This window comes from Rhea pennata, chromosome 23 (genome assembly GCF_028389875.1).
Source record: "Rhea pennata isolate bPtePen1 chromosome 23, bPtePen1.pri, whole genome shotgun sequence".
NCBI classification, from domain to species: Eukaryota; Metazoa; Chordata; class Aves; order Rheiformes; family Rheidae; genus Rhea; species Rhea pennata.
The window spans coordinates 8,670,117-8,691,431 of NC_084685.1; the positions used below are offsets into that span (position 1 = coordinate 8,670,117).

The 21,315-nt window shown below is 52.5% G+C and overlaps 1 protein-coding gene across 1 annotated transcript; it reads left to right on the top strand.

Moving 5' to 3' along the window:
• The first annotated feature begins 412 nt into the window (after positions 1-412).
• On the top strand, positions 413-10,126 carry ZC3H12A (zinc finger CCCH-type containing 12A). The gene is made up of 5 exons (XM_062594109.1): positions 413-840; positions 5,166-5,305; positions 6,109-6,343; positions 6,905-7,011; positions 7,119-10,126. Exons 1-5 carry the CDS (start codon positions 413-415, stop codon positions 8,144-8,146), a joined length of 1,938 nt encoding a protein of 645 aa, XP_062450093.1. The 3' UTR covers positions 8,147-10,126.
• Positions 10,127-21,315: the final 11,189 nt, after the last annotated feature.

Genomic DNA, 21,315 nt, shown 5'->3' on the forward strand with positions numbered 1-21,315 from the left:
GCCCGGCCCGGCCCGGCCCCGCTCGGCCCGGCCCGGCCCCGCTCCGCCCCTGCCGGCCGCGCTCCGCCCGCTGCGCGCGGGGCCCCGGGCGGGGCGCGGCGGCGGCGGCGGCGGCTCCTCCCCGCCCGCGCTGCCCTTCCGCCCTGGCGCGGCGCTGCCCGGGCCGCGGTATAAAGCGGCGGCGGCGCGGGCGGCCCCGGCCCCATGGAGGCGCGGCGGCGGCGGCGGCGCGGCGGCGCGGTGAGCAGCGGGGCCGGGCGCGGGGCCGGGGGCGGCGAGGGGAAGGGGCCGGGGCCGGGGCGGGCGCCGCCGCCGCCGCGCCCCGCCGCGCCCGCCCCGCGGGGCCCTCACCTGCGCGCTGCCCCGCAGGTCCGCGCCGCGCCGGAGCGCCGCGCGTCCCGCCAGCGCCGCCATGAGCGCGGGCAGCGTCTCCGCCCCGCCGGGCTTCCCCGGCCGCGCTGAGGCGGCCGCCGAGCGCCCGGCGCCGCGCTGCGGCGGCAGCATGAGCGCCGCGGAGCCCCCGGCGGCGCCCGCCGACGGCCTGGAGATGCAGCTCAAGGTGGACTTCTTCCGCAAGCTGGGCTACTCGTGCGAGGAGGTGCACGCCGCGCTGCAGAAGCTCGGCCTGCGCGCCGACACCAACGCCGTGCTCGGGGAGCTGGTGAAGCACGGCCCGGCCGCGCCGGAGCCCGCCGACGCCGCGCCGCAGCCCGCCGAGGCGCCGCTGGTGCCGCGCGGGGGAGCGGCCAAGCGCCCGCCCGCGGCCCCGCCGCCCGCGGAGGAGGAGCGCGGCGACAACCTGAGGCCCATCGTCATCGACGGCAGCAACGTGGCCATGAGGTAGGGCGGCCGCGGCCCGGGCCGCGCCGCTTCCCTCGGGCGGGGCCCCGCGCGGGGCCGGCAGCGGTCCCCAGCCGCCGCCCCCGGCCCGGCCCGGCCCGGCCCGCGGGGAAGGTCCGCCGCCCCCGGCCCGGCCCGGCCCGGCCCGCGGGGAAGGTCCGAGCCTGGCGCCTGCGCGCGCCGCCGCCCCGGCCCGGCCCGGCCCGGCCCGTCCCCCTTGCCGGGACGTGTCGGTGCCCAGCGCAGGTGCGCTTCGTCGGAAATGGTGAATTTTACAGCTGCTTTCTGGCTTGTGAGCAGGATAACTGGAAGGCTGATGTCCTCTTACCTAATGGTTTTATGTAAGTTTCCGTAGCAGGAAATTGCTCAATAAATAATTGCAGGGTTAATTAGAGAAGGCTTTGCAATATGGAGCAGTCTCCTGTGTTGGAGACCAGCCTCCAGGTTGTGACTCTTCCATTTTTGTTATTTTTTGTGCCGAATAGAGAAGGGATGATGTACCAAAGGGGGCCTCGGGTCTGCGGTGTCCAGAATGTCCAGTTGTGCCATTTCTGGCAGCTGTGCGCACGGGCAGGGCCGTGACTCACGCTCAGCATCTCGGGTTTTCCGGTATTGAAAGAGCAGGTTTTGTCAGATGCTGTAACCAAAAAAAGGCCTATGAAGCCACTTGTGTTGGAGCAGTGATTTGGGGCACAGAGAACTCTAACATTCTTGGAGCAGCTGCAGTCTCGAGGTCCAGTATTTGTAGGTTTGGAGCCCACGTGGACCCTACTTTCAGCTTTTGGCTGTGGGTGCACGCAGCTGTTATGAACACGACTGTCGAAGGCAGAAGAAAGTGCTTAATGGAGACCTGTTGGCAGGTGTGGCTGCAGGTGACTTTTCTATTTGGCATAGCTGATGGCAGAATAGGATGGAGAAAAGCTGGGGATGCAGCCTGCTGTATGACAGACTGAGGTCACGAGAGTCCCGGTACAAATGTGAAATTCTGAGACTGGTAGTAGAGGAGAGTCAGAGGGTAAAAAATTTAACTTGGAAGACCTCAGGAGAGTCCAGTTCCTCCTTGCTGTTGCAGTCCTTCAGCAGTTGTGGCCACTTCAGCAAGTATCTTGTTATAAATATGGGCTGGTAAGTAAACTTCACTGCAAGAATCATACCTTAGATAAGAACAGTGAGACTTACGTAGCCACTTACCCATGAAAATTGCCTCATACAGTGCAGGAGAGATTACAGCAAATGTGACTCTGGGCAGGAGAGGCAGCAGTAATGTTGCAGATAGAACAGATTTTGACATTAGAAAAGCAGTCTGACTTTTTTAAGCAATTTGCCAGAAGGGGAATTCCATTCTGAAACTTCCTGTATTGATGGTGTGATGTTCCCTGCTGATTCATTTGCAGTGTGTACAGCAGCCTCCCTGAACAACTCTTGACAAACATATGCAAATCGTAGTGGAAATTAGCTTTTACTTCCTTCTAAGGGAATTTTTTCTTGGTTGCTGCCAAATCAGATCAGTCCAATTAGCTACTTTCTGTACATTCTGGATCAGTAGCAGGGACTTAGAGGAAGGAAATAAAAAAAAAAAAAAAAAAAAAAAGAAAAAGAAAAAAAGAAAATCTCTTAACCTCTGCTTATTTCTCATTTGATTTTTAAAAGACTGATTACTGTCTGCCTGTCTAGAGCAAAAATGAAATCTGAAGTTGGAAGATGTCTTTTTTGAACATACTACTTCTGATTGTTCGTGTCAGCCTTTTTCTACTCTGGGGTTCTTACTGAGGTACTTTAAGTGTCTCTTTAGGTGTTAGTTTCATTGCAATGCGTAGTTTTTGTAGGAGCATTCTTTTGGTGCATCTCTCCAATTTTAACTATTTCAGTGAAGGGTGAGGCCGAGAAGAGGAGAAGTAAAGTATCTTTTTGATGGTAGAATTGTACTAGCAGTAACAGCACTTAGAAATGTCTCTGCTGGGATGCAATCTGTTTCAGTAAATACTTTATGCTTGGTTTTAGTATCAGAAGCATCTTTCTGGCTTTTGGAAGTAGAGCATGGATTGTAGGTTGAGTTTGGTTTTTAAGCCCTTCAGACAATAAAAGTGCTGAATTTGGTTACTTTAGAGGTGGTGGAGGAAAATACAGATCTTATTTCACCTAGGAAGTATATTTTGCATATGCAAATCTGGGTTATATTTAAGAATTCTTGTGAATTTGCTTTAATAGAATTCACGTGGTACAAACAGGTGACAGTGGCATAACATATTAGATCTATTATTTCTTTGTTTTAACAGCAAAGAAGTGTCAGTAAGTGTTCCTAGGTTTGGGAAATATTTATTTGCTTTTAACCTATTATTAGGATGCTAATACAGTATGCTTTTTATCCAAATGCATAGCACTGTAACTGTTTTTTCCTTTCGCTCCCTTTAATACCTACTGCTTTTAGCATCTTTCGTGATCGCGTAAGAGGTTTGACCTTTCACTAAGGGAAGAACATAAATTTAAGTCTATCAGGAAAAACAATTAAGTTTCAAAAACTATTGCCTTTGAAACATTCTTGCGAAATGGCTGAGAGTGGGGCTCGGTAGCAGCAGTGTGATACCGGGTAGGAGCCGTGGTTACGTCTGCTCTGCTCTTTTCCCTTTCCTACGTGGTACGAAGAGGCTTCACCCTCCCACCTCTGCGCTCCAGCTTTGCTGTTACGCTTCTGCAGTGTCTCACTGGTGCTCGGGGTGAGTGTAACCCACCATCTCTCAAGTCTCCACGTACAGAGGCAATTTTCTTGTCTGATTGCAGAACATCTTCCCTGCTCTAAACCAATCTGCAACCTGCTTTGCTCCCTGTACTATATGATGCTTTCTTCTCACAACTCTTCGCCCAATTACCTATGTTCTCCTTTCCCTCCCTTCCCTTCTGTGCTTCAGACATCCTGTTTCTTCCTCTTGTGCGGCCCTTTGGTCCGTATCTAAGCGTAGGGTGCTTGCCTGTGTTCCCTATATTGCCCTGGGCTGCCTTGAGGTTGGTAGGTGTGCTCACAGCACTGCGTTTGACTAAGGATTTGCACAGCCTTCAGGACTGATTCTCTGTGTCCCCAAGCTATGGTTTCTGGTTGTAATGTGTCCTTTTTACTACTGGAACTTGATACAAATGGGTGGAGTTGTAACTAAGCACTTGTGTCCTGTTTAGGCTTCCAAATATTTTCTACCCAAGAAACCTTCCTTACGAGGTTTAATAACTTTAAGATCCACAAGCATTCATTGCGATACCCTAACTGGTATTATTACATCTCATGCTTTGTAGTATCTCTTATTTTGTTGGCTCCCCAGTGGCTTATACAGGTGTCCTTTAAGGTTAGGTGGTGTTACCTTCAGCACCAGGCTGTTGCATCTGTTTGTTGGCATGCTAAATGGTGCTGGGATTTGAAGCTCCATTTGAGTGTACATGGGAAGAGTAAGATTTGGGAAGGGGATTGTGCCCAGGTGGGAAAATCTTACTGAATTGAGATCACTTTGAATCTTCAGCATAATTGATCTTACCTTTGTACTTTCTCCTGAAATGCAGGCGCTTAGATCCTTCATATAGAAAGTTGACCAGAACCGTTGTTTGCAGAGGAGCTAATAACACTTAATACTAGAACTCATTAAAAGGGATAGACAGTTTTCTTTTAGAAATTTAGAAGTTTCTGGAAACGTATGGATGTGACTTCAGAAGCAACATTTGTATTAGAAGGTAGCTTCTGACACAAACTTTTCTTTCCCTTGATCCCAACTGCCATTAAGATATTCAGCACTGATTGCCATTTCATGAAAATAGTGCACTTGTAACTGACTCTCTGGACCATAATATAATGAAGAAGCATCTGTCCTCAACGCAGTATTTGAAGTAAGAGTGCATAAAATGTCTTGCTTTCATTAAATTGTCAAAATAACTTTACTAGCGAAACCACCCAGTGAAGATGCAGTTCACATACCCAGAGGCTAGCTACTGGCGCTAGCTAGCAGAGTAGGACAAAGGAAGTTCAAGGGTATGTTGTACTCAAGGCAAAAAACCCGGAGTGTAGAACTGATGGAAAAGAGTCTGGATGTCAGCAGTTGAAAGAGTCGTGATTATTCCCTCCCCTCCTCCCCCAACTGAGGATTTGGATATTGAGATACCAAAAGCAACAGTAACTCTCTGAAGATCTTAGTGCTATTTACACAAGTTTAACAAAATACTCATTCTGCTTCTCTAATATATCACCAAAGGTTATCTAAATTGCTGGATCCATTTGCTTAGTGTTCCGTCTGACTAGTGTGAACATTACCTAAGTATTGAAATCTTCACAATTGTCTTCTTCAATGCAGCCATGGAAATAAAGAAGTGTTCTCCTGCCGAGGTATCCTCCTGGCTGTACAGTGGTTTTGGGACAGAGGACACAAGGATATTACGGTCTTTGTGCCGTCTTGGAGGAAAGAACAGCCACGACCAGATGTACTTATAACAGGTGTGGAAATATGAAAACTAAAAGTAGCTTTTCAGGCCTACTGCTTTGTCACTTAATAAGCTTGCAGAGTTCTGGCTAGTTAATTACTAACTCGTGAATGGAAGATCTGAGTAGTAGGAGACCCAATAAACTGTGCTGACCAATGACATTTAAAGTCATTAACTTCTCCCCTAAACAAGTTCTTGCCTGGATCAGTAGAAATAATTCAGAGAACAAAGGATATAATAGTCGTCTTTGCTTCCTAACTTGTGTTCTTTCATCAGTTGATGTTTTCTCCTTTCAGTGATTCATCTTCATGCTATGTATTTAACTGTAATATATTTGACACTGCAGACTGTACAGAACTTCCATCAAGCTTTAGCTTTCAGCATGTTGGAGATGTTTAGAATTATTCATATTGTGGGGAATTTGCTCTGAACTTGCAAACAGCTGAGACTAAGTTAATCCATTCAAAAGAAACTTCTGCATATAGTAAAGCACCAGAAGAGATGTTAGCTTGGCAGTCTTAATCAAATAAATGTAAATCAACACTCTGTATTCATGCAATTACGTGGATAAAACCCTTGCTGTATTGCAGCTGCTTCTGTGGTTCCTGAATTTGCTTGGGTGCTATACAAGCACCCAGGCAAGGAATCTACCTCTGATAAGCCTAGCAGACTCTAAGAGCTGAGAGTAGAGGCTGGGTTGCGGAAAGATTAAATTACTTCATTTTCTGTGTCTTTTTTAACGTTACTTTATCAGTGGGGGAGACCTTTGGGCTATGCACATTTGTATAAGCGTGTTCACAGTTGTGTTTGTTCTAGACCAGTACATTCTCCGTGACCTTGAAAAGAAGAAAATTCTGGTCTTCACTCCTTCCAGGCGAGTTGGAGGCAAGCGTGTTGTCTGTTACGATGATCGATTCATTGTGAAACTGGCACATGAGTCTGATGGCATTGTGGTTTCTAATGATACCTATCGAGACCTGCAGAATGAGCGTCCTGAGTGGAAGAAGTTCATTGAGGAGCGTCTGTTGATGTACTCCTTTGTAAATGACAAGTATGTTCCCATTCTTCCTATGCTTTATAAAAGTTCCAAGTGAGCATGCTACCTTGTTTTAATGAAGCAATAGCATATGACGTGTGAAAAGAGCAAAAGCCTGGTGTAGACTATAAAAACAAAATAAACAAAATCCCACAGCAATTGTGATCATCCTTTTGTAGAAGGAAGAGTAACTAGAACTGCCCGACTGTGAGGTACAAATTGGAAATGTCTTAATTGCTCTTCATGGTTTGGAGCTAGGAGCTCTACTGGAGTTCCTAGAAAGACTTCAGGGCTTGATTTCTGCCCAGGACAATCATTAGCAGGCAGCCCAGCAACAAGTTCTACCTTCATGCATGAAACAGTGACCAAAAACAAAGCACAGAACTACTTCTGTGCCTCAAGAGAAGCACTTCATGCCAGTCTTTACCAGGTGACTGGAGAGATCTCTTCAATAAAGTAGGAAGGCTTTTTAGGCTTCAGGTAGTTTTTAATCTTTGCTGAAGTAGGAGACTTCTAGAAGAAAGGAGACTATGATGCCAGAAAGTGAATTGCTGACTGAGATATATTTTGCTTTAGGTTTATGCCTCCAGATGATCCCTTAGGGAGACATGGCCCCAGCCTGGATAACTTTCTCAGAAAGAAACCTGTGGTGCCAGAACACAAGAAACAGCAATGCCCTTATGGTAAGGCTTGCGTTCTAAACATGAAGACTGCAGTGTCTGTACAAAGTATAATTCATGTATTTACTAAATTTTAGTTGGTCATTCCATGCTCTGCCTTTTCCTTGCAGGGAAGAAATGCACTTATGGAATTAAGTGTAAATTCTACCATCCTGAAAGGATCAATCAACCCCAGCGCTCATTAGCAGATGAACTCCGAGCCAATGCAAGGTTGTCTCCTACCAGAAGTACCAGTGCTGCCAAGGACGAGAAGGGCAAGAAAACTTCCCAGGCAGAGCTCTTGTGCTCTGTGCCCACAGAGTCTGATAAAAGCTCTTTGCAGAAGGTCTCTGCGGAGAGGAAAAGCTTGACTCATAAAGCAAAGCCCAGTGATGTACCCCTTCAGGTCAAAGGCTCTGTGTCAGGTGGTGTCCTCCCTAATAATGGGAGCCACAGATCTTCTGACAGGTACCAGCATCCTCATATGGACTCTCTCTCTTATATCTCTCAAGAGCATCTTGACTCAGGCATTGGATCTCTGGAGAACCAGATGTCTGATATGTGGCCTTACAGATCTACCAGTCACTGTGATCATTCCCACACTGAGCCGGTGGCACTCTGCACCTGTGGTAGGCAGAGACCTGTCTATCCACATTCTTCCAACTTGGAGCAAAATGGTCTGGTCTCTTACAAGCATGGTTCCCATAAATCTACTTCCTCTGGTGCTAGCTTCTTACAGTATGGCCCTGAGATACCTCACTCAGGGCCACTTCATTCTTTCTCAGGCTATGGAGTACCTGTACATCCTGCTAATGCTGGGCAATACAGTCTGCCCAATGAGTATAACACCCCTTCACCTCACTCCCGTGAGTACTGGTCTGAACCGTACCAGATGCCTCCTCCTCAGGCAAGACCTACCAGTGTGCGAGATCCTCGATCTGTACAGAGACCCTCAGGACCAACATATGGGGGAGACTCCTGCCAGTGGGCCCTCTCTGACCAGTTTGCAGAGGAGAGGGCCAATGTGCATGTCAAGCTGTGTGGCATATTCCATCCCCATTTAGTTGATGCTGTGATGAGCCGTTTCCCTCAGCTTTTGGATCCCCAAAGGCTAGCTGCAGAAATACTTACGTACAAGTCTCAAAATCCGGGTATATGAGCAGATGCTGAAGGGAACCAGGCATGCCAAAAGCTTGAGGGGCAGTTTGTCCTATGGAGAACACTCTACAGCTGCCATGGGTGCCTTTTGAGGGCTCCTCCTTATCCTTGGAAGTACTAGTCTCGAACTGGAGGCTGGATATCAGATGTGATACGCTTACAGTGATTTTTGGTATAGTCATGACTGCCCCTATCTATGGTCCCAACTGCCCCAGAGCATGCTGAAGAGAATTTGGGAGCTCAACAGAAGGGGCTGCTGTTCCAGAGCAGGGTGTTTTCTATGGGGGGGGGGTAAGTGGAAAGTCTGGTACATCTTAAGTTCCTGCAGTTCAGAACTGCATGTGGCCTTACTCCTTCTGCTACATTTGACTTTGAGGTGGCTTAATGTAATATCAGGCATATGGAGGAAAGACTTTACAAGGCTTGTGAATGGCATAAGGCTGCTCCTCTGCAGTGGTGTGAGGCTTATTTGTGAAGGCTGCAATGCATAGTCAAGTCTGTTATTAGCTCTTAACTAAGCCTCTCTGCTAAATTTGACCATGCAGATCTGTGGAAAATGATGGATTATAAATCTAGTACAAAGCTAGGTTAGCAGACTGATTTGGTTTTACTGTGCGCTTCAGTGATACTTTCCTTACCTAAGCTCCCCCTTGAATTTCCTTTCCTGAGAGGAGGTAATCCTTCAATATATACCACAAATGTTAAGTCAGGCTGCACAACTCTCAGGAACAAGAGGAGCTAGGAAGTGTGATCCTTCCTTTCTCAGGATGAAAGACCTGACACTGCTCCAAAGCTACATGTGAGTTATTCTGCATTTGTTTAAAAAAGGCAGTTGTCAGAAGAAGTGGATGACCACATTTGATAGTGCTCTACAACACTGACCTTGCCTTGTAACTTGTCTTAGGCTCTCTCTGTATAGCATTGACAAAGAGGATTTGTAATATTGTGCCTTTTGTCCTCAGACAGCAATAATTTTGAGCATTCAGTGAAACAGCTGTAGTCATGTCTAGACTGCTGCTGATACTGTTCCTGAGGATTTCTCAGTATTTTTCTCTAAAAAGCTGTTGCTTCATCTTCCTTGTCACTAATGTTTTTCTGTCCCCTTCAGCTTTGTCAAGCTACAACAGCATCCAAAAATGTGTAATAAGGCCTATTTGGTAAGACTGTTGCCCTTTCATTCCCTGTTCCTCTATAAGATGTTTTTTTACTGTAGATACTGTAACAGATTTTAAATACACAAAAACAATTACGGTAGTAATTGGTTCTGGTCCTGGAATTTCATTGTGCTTAGAATACAGAGAAGATTCTTGCACTTGCAGGCCAGAAGCAGTTGATTTGTTGATACACATTGTATCTGTGTGGGGTTTTTTGTTTTGGTTTTTTTAAGTAAGTCCAGGTGGTTAAACCAAGGTTGTTGAGTGGCAAATTATGAAGGGGAGAGTGGAATACAGCTGTTGCTGAAAATACTCTTCAGGAGCCATTTTGTCTATTACGATTCTTCCCTCTGTCCAAGGAGTGACCTACCCAAACTGGCACCATGTGCCATAGAAACCACAGGGACACAGAAACCTGTATACCTGGTTAATTATGATACATTACAAAACTGTAATGTTTCATGTTAGTAAGCAAAATGCTTCTTAATTTTAAGTAACCTGATACTTTGAATATTTGTAAATTACAGGAAAAATGGTTTTTAATGTTATTGTCCAGGAACTTGCTGCTTGATGCTGTTTTTAATTAGTACTGTTCTTGACTTAGCCATTGTGTTACTTGGCGTGGTCTTTTTGTTTTTCTGGCAGAATGCTATGTATGCTTGTTCTCTTGCAATCAAAAGATTAACATTTTATACTCAAAAGCTGACATTTTACTGAACTTCCTGTATCATTATGGAGTATATAGTTTATGTATTGGATGGAGGCAGCCATGTAAAAGCCATGGCAAAGAAAACTTGTGTTATACAAATAAAAACTGCTAGCTTGAATTATCTGGTCTCTAGTGGCTTTTGAAAGTCCATTCAGTGTTTTGGCTGGCTTTCCAGGAAAGCTGGAGGAATTATCCTGCCTCCCTGGGGTTTCTCTGACAATCTTAGGTCTCTATACACAGCCTAATGGCAGCAGTAGGCTGGGTGGATTTTGACAGGCTTGTTAATTGATGTAGTATGATGGGTCAAAAAACATTCTAAAATTGCTGTAACAGATAATCACATACTCGGTTACTAGCTTGCTGTTTATTCAACATTGCTGAAGTTAGGCCATTTCACATTTTCTGAGGTGGCTATGCAGATTGCTGATGTTCCTGGCATGGAGGTTTCATTTGAGAGGGGAGGGGAAAAACGGCTGGAAAGAAGATAGGGATAGAGGAACTTCAATCCTGCATTTTTGCAGTAAGATAACAATTACTTTGGAAGAAACAGTGGGGAGTTTACTTCAATTTTATGGCCAATTTCCAGTGTATAATCTGGAAATAAATGCATGCTTTCTCCAATTAACTCTAATAGAGGTGTTTCTTTTTTACAGCTTTAACTTAAGCAGAGGTGAACTTATCCAGTTGACTGAAGAGGTGGTAAAATATATTTCATACTTAGCATCATCTATGTTGAGCATGTTGGTATATTAACTGTAACATGACAAGGCGTTGCTGTAGAGCCTTGTTGTGAACAGGGAAGGAAATACAATAGGAATACGAATGCTTGCATTTCTGTAGAAAAATCTTTCCTTCTCACCTGCTGTAGTGCAGTAAAGCATGTTCTTATCTGACTTGATAACTTTACTGTCTTTATTCAAATTTTTGCTCTTAGTTTAATACAGGGCAAAGGCTATTAATCAAAAACGAGGGAAACTGCTGCTCCTGGTGCTAGTCTAGCTGGCTGATCTCAGAAAACAAATCTGAAGCTTTCTGAACCTCACAGGCTGAAAGGTTATTTATTAGCTATGGGAGAGAAATCCTTCTGAGGACATTCTTTGAAACAGAAGCAAGTTTGTATGGCTTTGTGGTTATAATCTTGGGATGCAAGTGATGTGTCATGGGTTTGATCAGACCTTTTAAGCAGATGAAGACTTTTCTGCTGTTTGCAGTGGGATCTCTGTGCGGTATTAAATAGTTGGATATGCAGTGAGAGTTGGTTAAACGCGACTTACAGCCTGTTGCATTTTCTTGCCCATAAACTAATGCCTCTCTAAAACGATACTGTCCTTTGGCTGTGTCATTTTTTTTTTTTAAACCAAGAGTGAAAGTTGTGATCAAAAAATGTTCCAGGATTTCAAGACTGGGCCTTCCAGGAAAATGACATCTTCATAGATAATATTTCTTTTCCAGGGTGTGTGTGTGTGTGTTTGGGGGGGGGAATTCTTATTTTTGTATCAGGCATGAGCTGATAGAGCTAAAGGAATATGTGCTGAAGCACAGATGTTACTGTCACCAGAAATGGAAGAGCTCATGTCAGCTTAGTTTGGCTGTGATCTCAGCGGCCCTTTTCTCTTGCAGTGGTAGCCCTGGTGCTGTACTGAGAGGACTGGGAGGAGAGATCTGGTGCAAATCTGGTCAGAGCCGTCCCCGCAGCCTTGCTGCTGCTGTGTGTGTCGCAGCGTTGCCTAGAAAATGCAGCACAGATGCAGGTGCTCCCCAAATTCTCTCATGCAGAGCTTCTGCCCCGGGGAACGTGCACCCCCCCGGCCCTGGAGCAGGTGGCTGACTGACAGCATCCTCGTGGTCCAGTTCATTGCTCGGTGTAGTGACTGGCCCATAGTTGTTCTCCTCAATTTCCAGCACTGAGTCAAGGCAGCCTGCTCACTTAGACACTTCACGGAGCCCCTCCAAGCGCGGGCTAGTCCTGGGGTGTGCTCTTATTGTGGAATTTCAAGAAACGTCCTGTGGCTCACCGCTTCCCCTGGGTGCATCAGGGTGTCACTAGTGCATCTGTCAGGATTGCTGTGGGTTTGCATTCTATTTCTTTTCTGCCCAAAATAGGTTAGATCTTGCCAGCTGAAGAATCTGAATCAAAGTTAAAGAGGTCACACACGGGCACCCTGTTGAAAATGGTACTGCAGTGGGATTGCTGTCTTCAGCCTCTCAGCCTTGTGCTGAGGGTTAAGCACTTGCATGGAGCCCTGCAGGAGGCTAGCCCCTGCTTGGGCAGCTTTTCCTGCCCCGGCAGTGTGGGGAATTGCTACCCTTCTTGAAGGGGAACTCCCGAGTTCTCCCAGGCTGGAGAAGAGTGAGTAGACCCCTGAGAAGTGCCAGGGCACAACCAAAGGAAAGCAGAGGAGAAGTCCTGTGCTGAACCAAGGCTTGTTTTCTGTTGGACAACAGGGCCAGTGGGAGCTGGTCAAACAGCTGTGAGCTCTGCAGAACTTGTCTGGCAAGCAGCATCCATCGCCAGCTTCTTCCTTCCTGGCGGGCATTCTTGCTGTCTCCTGCACTGGTTCTGCTGGAGCAGGGTGTCTGTGTGGCTACATCCCCCTGCAAACGCCAGGCAGTGAAGGAGGGTGGAGGGACATAAGCTGAGGCCATGAAAAACTCCTTCCACCAGCAAGTGGGGAGTGCATGCAAAGAGGAATGAGGAGTCCATTAATACATTTTGGAATAAAGAGCCGCCTTCTCTTTGCTTTTCCCAGTTGTGTTAAGAGAAGATGGAAAGGTAGTTCAGGATCATTAAAGAAAGGCTTTACTTTGACCCTACCACAGCAGAAAGAGCAGACAGGGGAAAAACCTTCTTAGAGAAGTCTATGCTATAGAACACTGACTTTTTTTTTGTTTGTTTGTTTTTTAAACTGATAGTAAAAAAAAAAAAAAAAAAAAAAGGAAAGGAAAAGGAAAGGTCAGGGTAGAGAAGGCTGTTCCCTTCGTTGTGTTCCAGTGTGCCAAGCTGTGAAGGAGAAAGGTAGCAGACCCAGTCCTCTGTCTCCAGCGCGGGGGTGAACAGGCACCAGGACTTGCGAAGGGTCTGGGCTCAGCGAGCCGTAGCCAGGTTTCCAGAGGGCTTGCTTGCACTTTCCCTTGCATGAGCTGCCTTGTGCCTTTATTTGCTGCTGAACTTTAATTTGAACTTGTGAGTCCCCTCCCATCAGGGGATTTCCAGGATGTGGCTAGCTCAACTCTAACATTTGCAGGCCTCTTCAGAGGGCAGGAATCCGACATGAGGCTCCTGCCTGGGCTGTGGGAAAGGGGCTGCTATGTAATGGCAGCAGTTGTGTGCTGGCTCGTGTGAGAGTGCTGCGATCTCACCCTGCCAGGGCAGGCCACCTTACAAGGAAGGTGCTTCAGTGTGAAGCTCCTGTTTTCACCCTACTCAGCGACAGGGCAGCTGATGCTCTCCATGCAGATAGGAAGAGGTCTCCTGCAGTAAGGCAGTAATTCTGCACCATGTGTCCATGAGATGCTGCTGTTGCAAGTCTCACTTGCAGCATAAGCTAGCTGGCAAGGTCTGCAGCTTTCTCAACAGAAGTATATGGCTGGAAAACAGGGTGAGCTGTGGCTGGACAGACATCTGTGGGACAGAGAAGGTGCTCTGGAGGGTGAGGAGTGGTGCTGTTCAGTCAGTTGCGCTCCTTGTTTCCTAAGACCCTGTCCCTTGTCAGGACAGAGGGACCCTTTGGGGTTAAGGGGCTGGCAAACATCATCCAAGTGTTATGTGGAAGGGAGGAGCACTGTGTTGAGTGTGAAGGGTTGGGAGGATCTTGGCTCAGAGCCCAGGGACTTGACTGGATTCTGGAGGAGCCAGCAATATTCCCTTCCCATCTTCTCCATTTCCAAGATAAGGATAGAAGGGGAAGAAGTGAAGGAAGCAAATATCTCCCCCAAGTAAATGTTGCACCACAGCAAGCAAACAGCCGGGGCAGGAGTTGCCTCCTGCAGGAGGGAAGGAGAGTGTGCGCAGACAGAGGAACCAGTGCTCTGCCGGTGCTGTAGGTGCCTGTCCATGCTCACCCCTCTAGCCATACATTTTTCAGTATGTCTGTCGCCAGAGTTCCTTAGTGCCGTGGGGTCTAGGTCCTGAATATCCCTGCACTCCCTAAGGCCAGGGCTGGCTAGGGAAAAGTTTTCGTTTAAGGAGTTACGTCAGGGCAGCAGAAGTGCTTTCTTGCTATCTCAGCTGCTCCTTAAGCAAACCTTCATGACCCCTAAACAAACCTAAAGCCTTTACTGCAGTGATGGATACGAGCAGCAGCCAGTTCAGTCCTTGCGGTGAAGCCGCAGACCATGAGCGGAAAGCAGTGTTTAGTTTCCTTGCTGCCGAGAATGCCTTCCCCCTCCCCTGAAGGCCTGCATTGCACAAATGTTTTGGAGTAAATACAGCGTCTGGTTGAGCAATAGGTCAGGAGGATTTGCATGGTGTGTTTGCCCCGGGGGAAAGGTTTCCATATCTAGCCAGCCAGCTATTGCCTCATTTGGAGACAGCTCGGTGAGAGTGCTGCAGCTGGAGGCTGGCCACACATGGGGCTGTGTTCGGCGGGGAGGAAGTGCTCTGTGAATGTAGTTAATGCCGTTTGATTTCGCTCCCCACCTCTCAAACCTCATCCATGGTACAGTCAGCGAACCACTTTCAGAATGGGGCTAGCAGGGGATTTCCAGCACAGCCCTGTGGACGGCTGTAAGAGCGCGGAGCCGCAGCAGGAACACGGCTTCGTCTGCACTGCTGTGAAGCTGCTGGCTGGCATGGCAGGCACTGCTGTGATGTGCAGCACAGTGCTGCCTGCTGCTTTTTGGGAGGAAAAAAGGGGCCTCTGAGCAGATGCTACTTTGATTCCTGCAGAAGTGGGGTTGGCCAGTTCTGGGCAGGGCTTTTGCTGTGGCAGAGGCCCGGGAGTTGCTCATTTGCAGGTTCCATCTCACTGAATTTTCCAGCATTTTGGTATTTCTAAGTGTGGGGTTGTCCCACCTCAAACACCTTGTACGAGCCAGATCAGTGCAGGGTGAGTCAGGCTGCTATTTGCATTGCATCAGTTCCCTGACTGTGCCGGGTGCTGTGTGGGCACGTTAGGAAAATCAATCCTTGCTCACTGTAGAGGCCTGTCTGTGGTCCCAAACACCTGGGCAGCTCCCAGGGTGCTGGAGCGAAGACTGCAGTGAGGGCTGTGCAGGTGCTGTGCTCGCACGTGTCCCTGGGGACTGCGGCAGGCCCAGGTTCGGGGCAGATGTTGCACAGCGTTGCAGGGTTAATTCACAAGCAGCATCAGACAAGTCTGCCCGGCACCGGTGATGAGAACAGCACTGAAGTATTCCCATAAAAGCCTTTGTGCTGGAGACCAGTTCTCATGGCTGCAGGACAAGACGAGCGGGATCCTCTGCTCACCAGCTGACCTCCAGGTACGAACCAAGGGGGGCTCTCTGCACTTGTGCCAGGTAAAAACTTGTGCCACAGAAAGCATCAGTCAGAGAGAAGACAGCTCTGGGGACTGACAACAGCAGGCAGTGCTGTGCCAGGGCTGGCAGGGAAGGGCAGTGCGCCCAGGGCTGGGGACGTGTTTTGAGCGGGGGGCGCAGTGATGAACAGGGCTTGCATGTCCCTTGGCGAGGAGCGGCTGGTTTGCATAGCCTTCTCATAAGGCAGGATTATCTCCAAGGCAGGAAGCGCTGCTGCCACATGCTGCTTTGAACAACACAAGCCTATCTGCAAATTTGCAATAAACACTTCCGTGACTGAATCATGTCTGCAACACACACTGATCTGGACCAGACTCAGCAAGGCACACTGGCTCCCACGTGTTGACAGAAACGTGGAATGAAGCCACTGTTTACTTTAGCAATCACTTACCAGAGCTCCATGGGCCCAAGTAGGAACTTGTCTTGGCACAATTCCTTGAGGCTCTGGCAGGTCCCTGGCAGCTGGCAGCATTGCTGGGGAGGACGTGTGCCATCGGCTCCCACGTGCCACCTGCCGCATGCTCTGGTGCTGCTGGTGACAGTGGACTGCCTACATTCTCCAGCAAAGCCCACCAGAACAACCTTTCTCCAGCACGTGGGCAGGGGCACAGGCAGGCACAGGTAAGCCCTTGTTGCAGCACGGCCTCGACCCCTCGAGGTGTGAAGCCTGGCTTGCTCCTGCACACCACTCTTCCAAAAATGTTTCCTCTGTGATCTACTAGGATTGGGGTCCTTCACAGTGCTGGGTTTGGACATATACTGCTGAATAGTGTTTGCACAGTAAAATATAAGGCTAAGTAAGCGAGACGGGGGGGGTAGTTGTGGTCCTTATTTTATAGAGGCAGGAGCAGAGGCCGAGGAGGTGACGGCCTCATGGGCAGTCCAGAGCAGAGTGGGAACAGCACACAAACCTCCTGAGACCAGGGCAGCGGCCAGCAAAGGTGCTAGGGATTAATGGAGTGTGTTAGCACAGTGTTTTGCACAGGGCAGGGGCTGGTTTGCGTTGGCTGCTCAGGTGTGTCTGGTACGGCCGGTTCGGCCTTTAGCCTTCCTTCTTGGCAGCTTTAAGCACGTATCGTTCTGGACAGAGGCTGCCCTGCCGTGCCACGCTCTTTACCAGGCAGTTCTCCTAGGGCAAGAGCCCCTGAGCCCACCACCCAAGGAGAACCAGTTCCCATCAAACACTACCAAAGGAGCTATCAGAGTTGCAACATGTATTTGGAGAAGCTGACAAAGGGGACTTGTCTGGCCAACAGGGAAGTAAATAGGGTAGCTCTTGTGTTTTGCAATCTGTCCGTTGCTACAGCTTCTCCAGCTTGTGAAAGATGGCTAGGGGAGATTGCTCTGACCTTACTCCTGGAAGCTCCCAAGAAGCTGCAAAAGAGAAGGAAGACGCTTCTGGCTGGACTCCGTTGGCGACGACCGGCGTGCGTTTCAGTCGGATCCAGCAGGCCCAGGCCCGGCGGCCCGCCTGCGGGAGAGCAGGTGACGGCTGACGCGGTGCGGGGTAGCGGCGCGGGGGCCGCGGCGTTCAGCGACGGGGCCGGTTCTCCTGCAGCCTCCCTTTCTCCCGGCGCGGACTCCCGGGGACCCGGCTGCCTCGCAGGGAAGGCTGGTGCCGTCGGTGTTGTTTCCCGCCCTGCTCGCCCAGCGCGGCGCAGGCGCGAGCACGCTGGTCGCTGCGCTCGGCCGTGGCACGAGCTGCTCTCGGCGCTGGGAGCCGAGCGCTCGGCCGGCGGGCCGCGGCTGCAGGCGGCCAGGCGGTAGCCCGCGGAGCTGGCCCGGCGTGCCGAGCCCGGCACATGCTGGCCTCGAGCAGTTTCGTGTTTTCGGAGAACGGCTCCAGTTCTGCTAACTGGGCAGGACGGGGCAGGGCCAGGCTGGTGCTGAGCGCTGCGGGCCGGAGGCTGATAAAACGGGTGCGTGCAGGGACGCGGGAGCGGTCCTGGGACTGCCTGGTCCGGAGCCTGGCAGGGGTGTCCAGCTCCCCGAGAGGCGTTTGGCTGCTTGGTGCCTGACGTCCTCGGCGCCGGGCGATGCCGCTTGGAAGCAGCGGGGCCCTTCCGCGCTGCCGGTCCGGGCGGGCGAGCTGGGGCTGCCGCGCTTTCCCCGCCGGGCCGCTGCCTCAGCTCGCGCCTTCCCTGGGGTTTTCCGCCGGCTGCAGAGCCGCTGACCCTGAAAAGCTGCGGGGCGCAGCGCGGGCGTCGGGGTTGCCCAGGCCACGGGAGTCCTTCAGCGGCGCAAAAGGCGAGTAGGAGAGTGATCGCCAGGGCGGCACTCCCGTCCCTGGTGGGGGAGAGCGGCGGTAAGAGCGGGCTGCAGAGAGCCGTGCCCAGCCCGCGGGGACGCGCGGCCGGGAGGAGCCCTCTGCCCCGGGCGGAGGCGAAGGTCCGTCCCGGACCCCGAGGTGCTGCCCGGGGCAGCCTGCTCCCCGCCGCGTGCTTGCGCGGGGCTGTCGCCTTTCCCTCCAAGACGGGGCTGGGCAATGCCTTCCCCTGGAAACGGCTTCCGTCAGGGATGCAGCCCGCCGCCGCCGCCTCCCCCCCGCGGGATGAGCTGCCCTGAGGGAGACCTAGAGATCCGGCCGATGAACGCTGCGAGCAGCCCCTCGTCCCCCGGGGGCCCGCACCGCCTGGCGCGGCTCCCGCCTTGCTCCTCCGCAGCCCGGTCCGTGTCACGCCGCCGTCCGCGCCGTCCGGAGCGGGAGGGCGATGCTGCCGAGCGTCAGGGCCGCCCTGGGCCCGCGGCCGCAGGAGCGGCGCGCGGAGGTACGGCCGCCCCGGGCTCGGCGTGCGAGCCGGGGTCCCTGCCGCACCGGGGCTCCCGGGGGAAGGGGTCCCAGTGCATCCCAGTGCCGGCCGGAGCCCCGCGTGCCGCCAGCCCCGCGCCCCCCTCCTGGCTCCTGCCGCCTTTGCCTGTGCAGGAGCCCGGGACGGGGGGTGCAGCCCCCTCCAGCTCCGGGGTCGTGGGCTCCCGCGGCCGATACCTGCCAGCTCCCCGCCGGCGCCTGGGCCGTTGGCGTCGCCTCGCAGCTCGGGGCGCTCGTCGTCCGGCCGCTGCTGCCGGCTCCGCTCCCGCATCTGGGGCGGGGGGCGAGACGGGCCGCGGCCGGGCTGGCGGGGCGCCGGGGCGGCACCGGCACCGCTCACCCGCGCCGCCAGTGCTTGCTGCTCCCGCAGCAGCTCCAGGAACCGGCTGCTCCACAGCAGCTTCTCGGCACCCAGCTCGGTGCTGAAGAAGCTGATGTCGGCCTCCAGCGCCTCCAGCCTCTTCAGGACGGCCGCGCTGGTGTCCCGCAGCTCCTGCAGCTCCCCGGGGCCTGGGGACAGCAGCGGGCGCCTGAGCCGCCGGCGCGGCACGGCCCCGGCCAGCCCCGGGCCGCGGTCCCGGCACCAACCTGCCTGCTCCGGGCCGGGCGCGGAAGGCGAGGCGCCGTCCTCCTCGCCGGCGCTTTCCAGCCTTGCCAGCACCGCCGAGCCGAGCTGGAAGCCGCGTCCGACAGCAGCGACTGACGCGTCTGCCCGGCAGCGCGGGCTCCCGGCCGCTGGCCCGGCCCGGGGCAAACCAGCAGGAGCCCCGTGCCCGAGCGGCCCCGCAAGGCAGGCGCTAGCCCCGGCCGCGGGACGGGAGCGCGGCCCCCTCGGGGGAGCCGGGGCCGAGGCCGTGGCGCTGCAGGACGCCCCGGACGCCCTCCGCCCAGGTCGGTGCCTCGCCGGTCCCTGGCGCCGCGGCCCCGTGGGGCGAGGGGTGGCGGCTCCGGCGCTGCGTGCAGCACCCGCTTTGCCCGACCTCGCTGGTTTCCCTGGGTGTTCCTGGGCTCCGCGCTCACCCGGCCACGGCTGCGGCCGGGCGCGAGAGGCACAGCGCGCAGCCTGCGAGGGGGGGTCCATCAGGCTGACGGAGGGGCTTTACCTCTTGCAGGACCTGGAAGATCACGTCCCAGCAAATCTTGTAGAAGATGAGCAGGTACTAGAGAGGCGAGGACAGAGACAGGACGTGCCGGAGGCCCAGCAGCGCAGGGCAGCCCCCCCCCCCGCGCTGTGCCGAGAGCATCCCGAAGGGGTGGCCCTGCTCCGGCTGGGAATGCGCTTTGCAGCGATCCTGGGCTCAAACGCCAGATCCCTCGGGGAGGGCAGAGCAGGGGAAAAGTCCCCAGCTGCTCTTTGCTGGAGTAGAGACTTACTAGCTCTGTGTCTTGCTTAGAGCCAAAAGATCCTGCCCAAGGTCCAGCACCCCCTGCCCTATAGCAGTGCTAACGATGCTGCTAGATGGGGCAGTGACCTGTTCACATCTGGCCGGCTGCTGAAACTACCCTGACAGTGATGTGAGAGCATCCCTCACCGCAAATGACATGTTTCTATATTGGTCTGAACACAGGAACCCCCCCTCCGATCCCCCCCGCAGTGCTCCTGATGCCACTTGTGCTCCAGGCTCTAATTCTGGCTTGGGGATCGCACGTTGCACTTCGGACTCGGATAATGCAGCTGGTAAGAGGATGAACAGGCACTACTAACCCACGCCAATCTCCAGAGCACCAGCAGCCCGGAGAGAGCCATCGTCGCGAGGGACAGGAGCCGCCAGCACCAGGCACGCAGGGCCCGTCTCCACTGGGGCACCGGTGGGGCACGCAGCCGCCCCATGCGGCCCTGGAGCGCGGGAGACCGAGCGGCCGCAGCGAGGATCCTACGGGCTGCCCCGCCGCACGCGACCGAGGCAGGGGCGTGACAGCGTCGTCCCACCTCGCTCGCTGTGCGCAGCGCTGGTGGAAGGGAGCAGGGAGGGCAGGGGGCTGGATCCCGGCACAGAGCCCTCCCCGGGCGCACGGAGGGCTCCTGCTCCCCCTCCAGCTCTGCCCACTTACCAGGGCACGGCGCAGGGCTGTCCCCCACCCCCGGCACGGTCCCCTGCCTTCGTCCTGCTCAGAGCTGCAGGCGAGCGGCAGGCAGGAGGCTGCGGACGTGCTCAGCGCTGCCGTGCAGCGAGCTGGATGCGCCAGGGAAGGCTGCTGCCCCTGCAGCACTGTCTGCTTGCGCGTTTCAAGCTCTTGGCTGCCGTGAGGCCATTTGGGTGGGAATCTGTAAGCTCCTGCCTAAGCTTCTTGGTGACGAGGTTGCAAAGGGGATTAGTGCATTTCTCCTGCTCTACCTTTAAGGAGTGCAAAGACAGTTGCAATTCTGCCACACTGCATTTGCTTGGCTTTGGAGGTATTGTCTGCAAGCAAAGGACTTTTTGATTTGGTTTATTTCCAGTCTTAGCTTTTACTAAAATTCAGGTAAAAGCCTGTGCAGCTCTCAGCCTCCAGTATCCTGAGCCAGTCACTAAATAGCTTGGAGAACTTTAGTCCTCTAGTCACTCAGGTTCTTGAAGAAGGAAGAAGAGGGAAAAAAAAAAAAAAAAAAAAAAAAAAAAAAAAAAAAGCAGTTTTAAGAGAGAACTGCCAGAGTTGGTCTCCTAAGGCTTTTGTAGGTGATGGTGTGTATGTCCCTGAGCTGCGCAGTGACCCCAGCATGCTGCCTTCCTCACTAACTACAATAGCACCACAAGGAGGTTGGAGCCACGGACCAGTTGGGAGCAGTTCTTGGACAAGCAAATCTATTTCCTCTGCTAGAGGAGGCCCCACAGGAGCAGCTAGGACTTGGCCTTTTCATTTCACTTGTTTCTTGGCAGCCAACAGGCTGCTGCCAAGCTTTATATTAATAGAATTGGGTTCCTTTACCTATGAACAAAGCAGCTGCTATTTAGAGTTCTACCCTGATCTGATCAATGCGCTAGCTCCCCCGGGCTGCTAGCATTAGACACTGTTCCAAT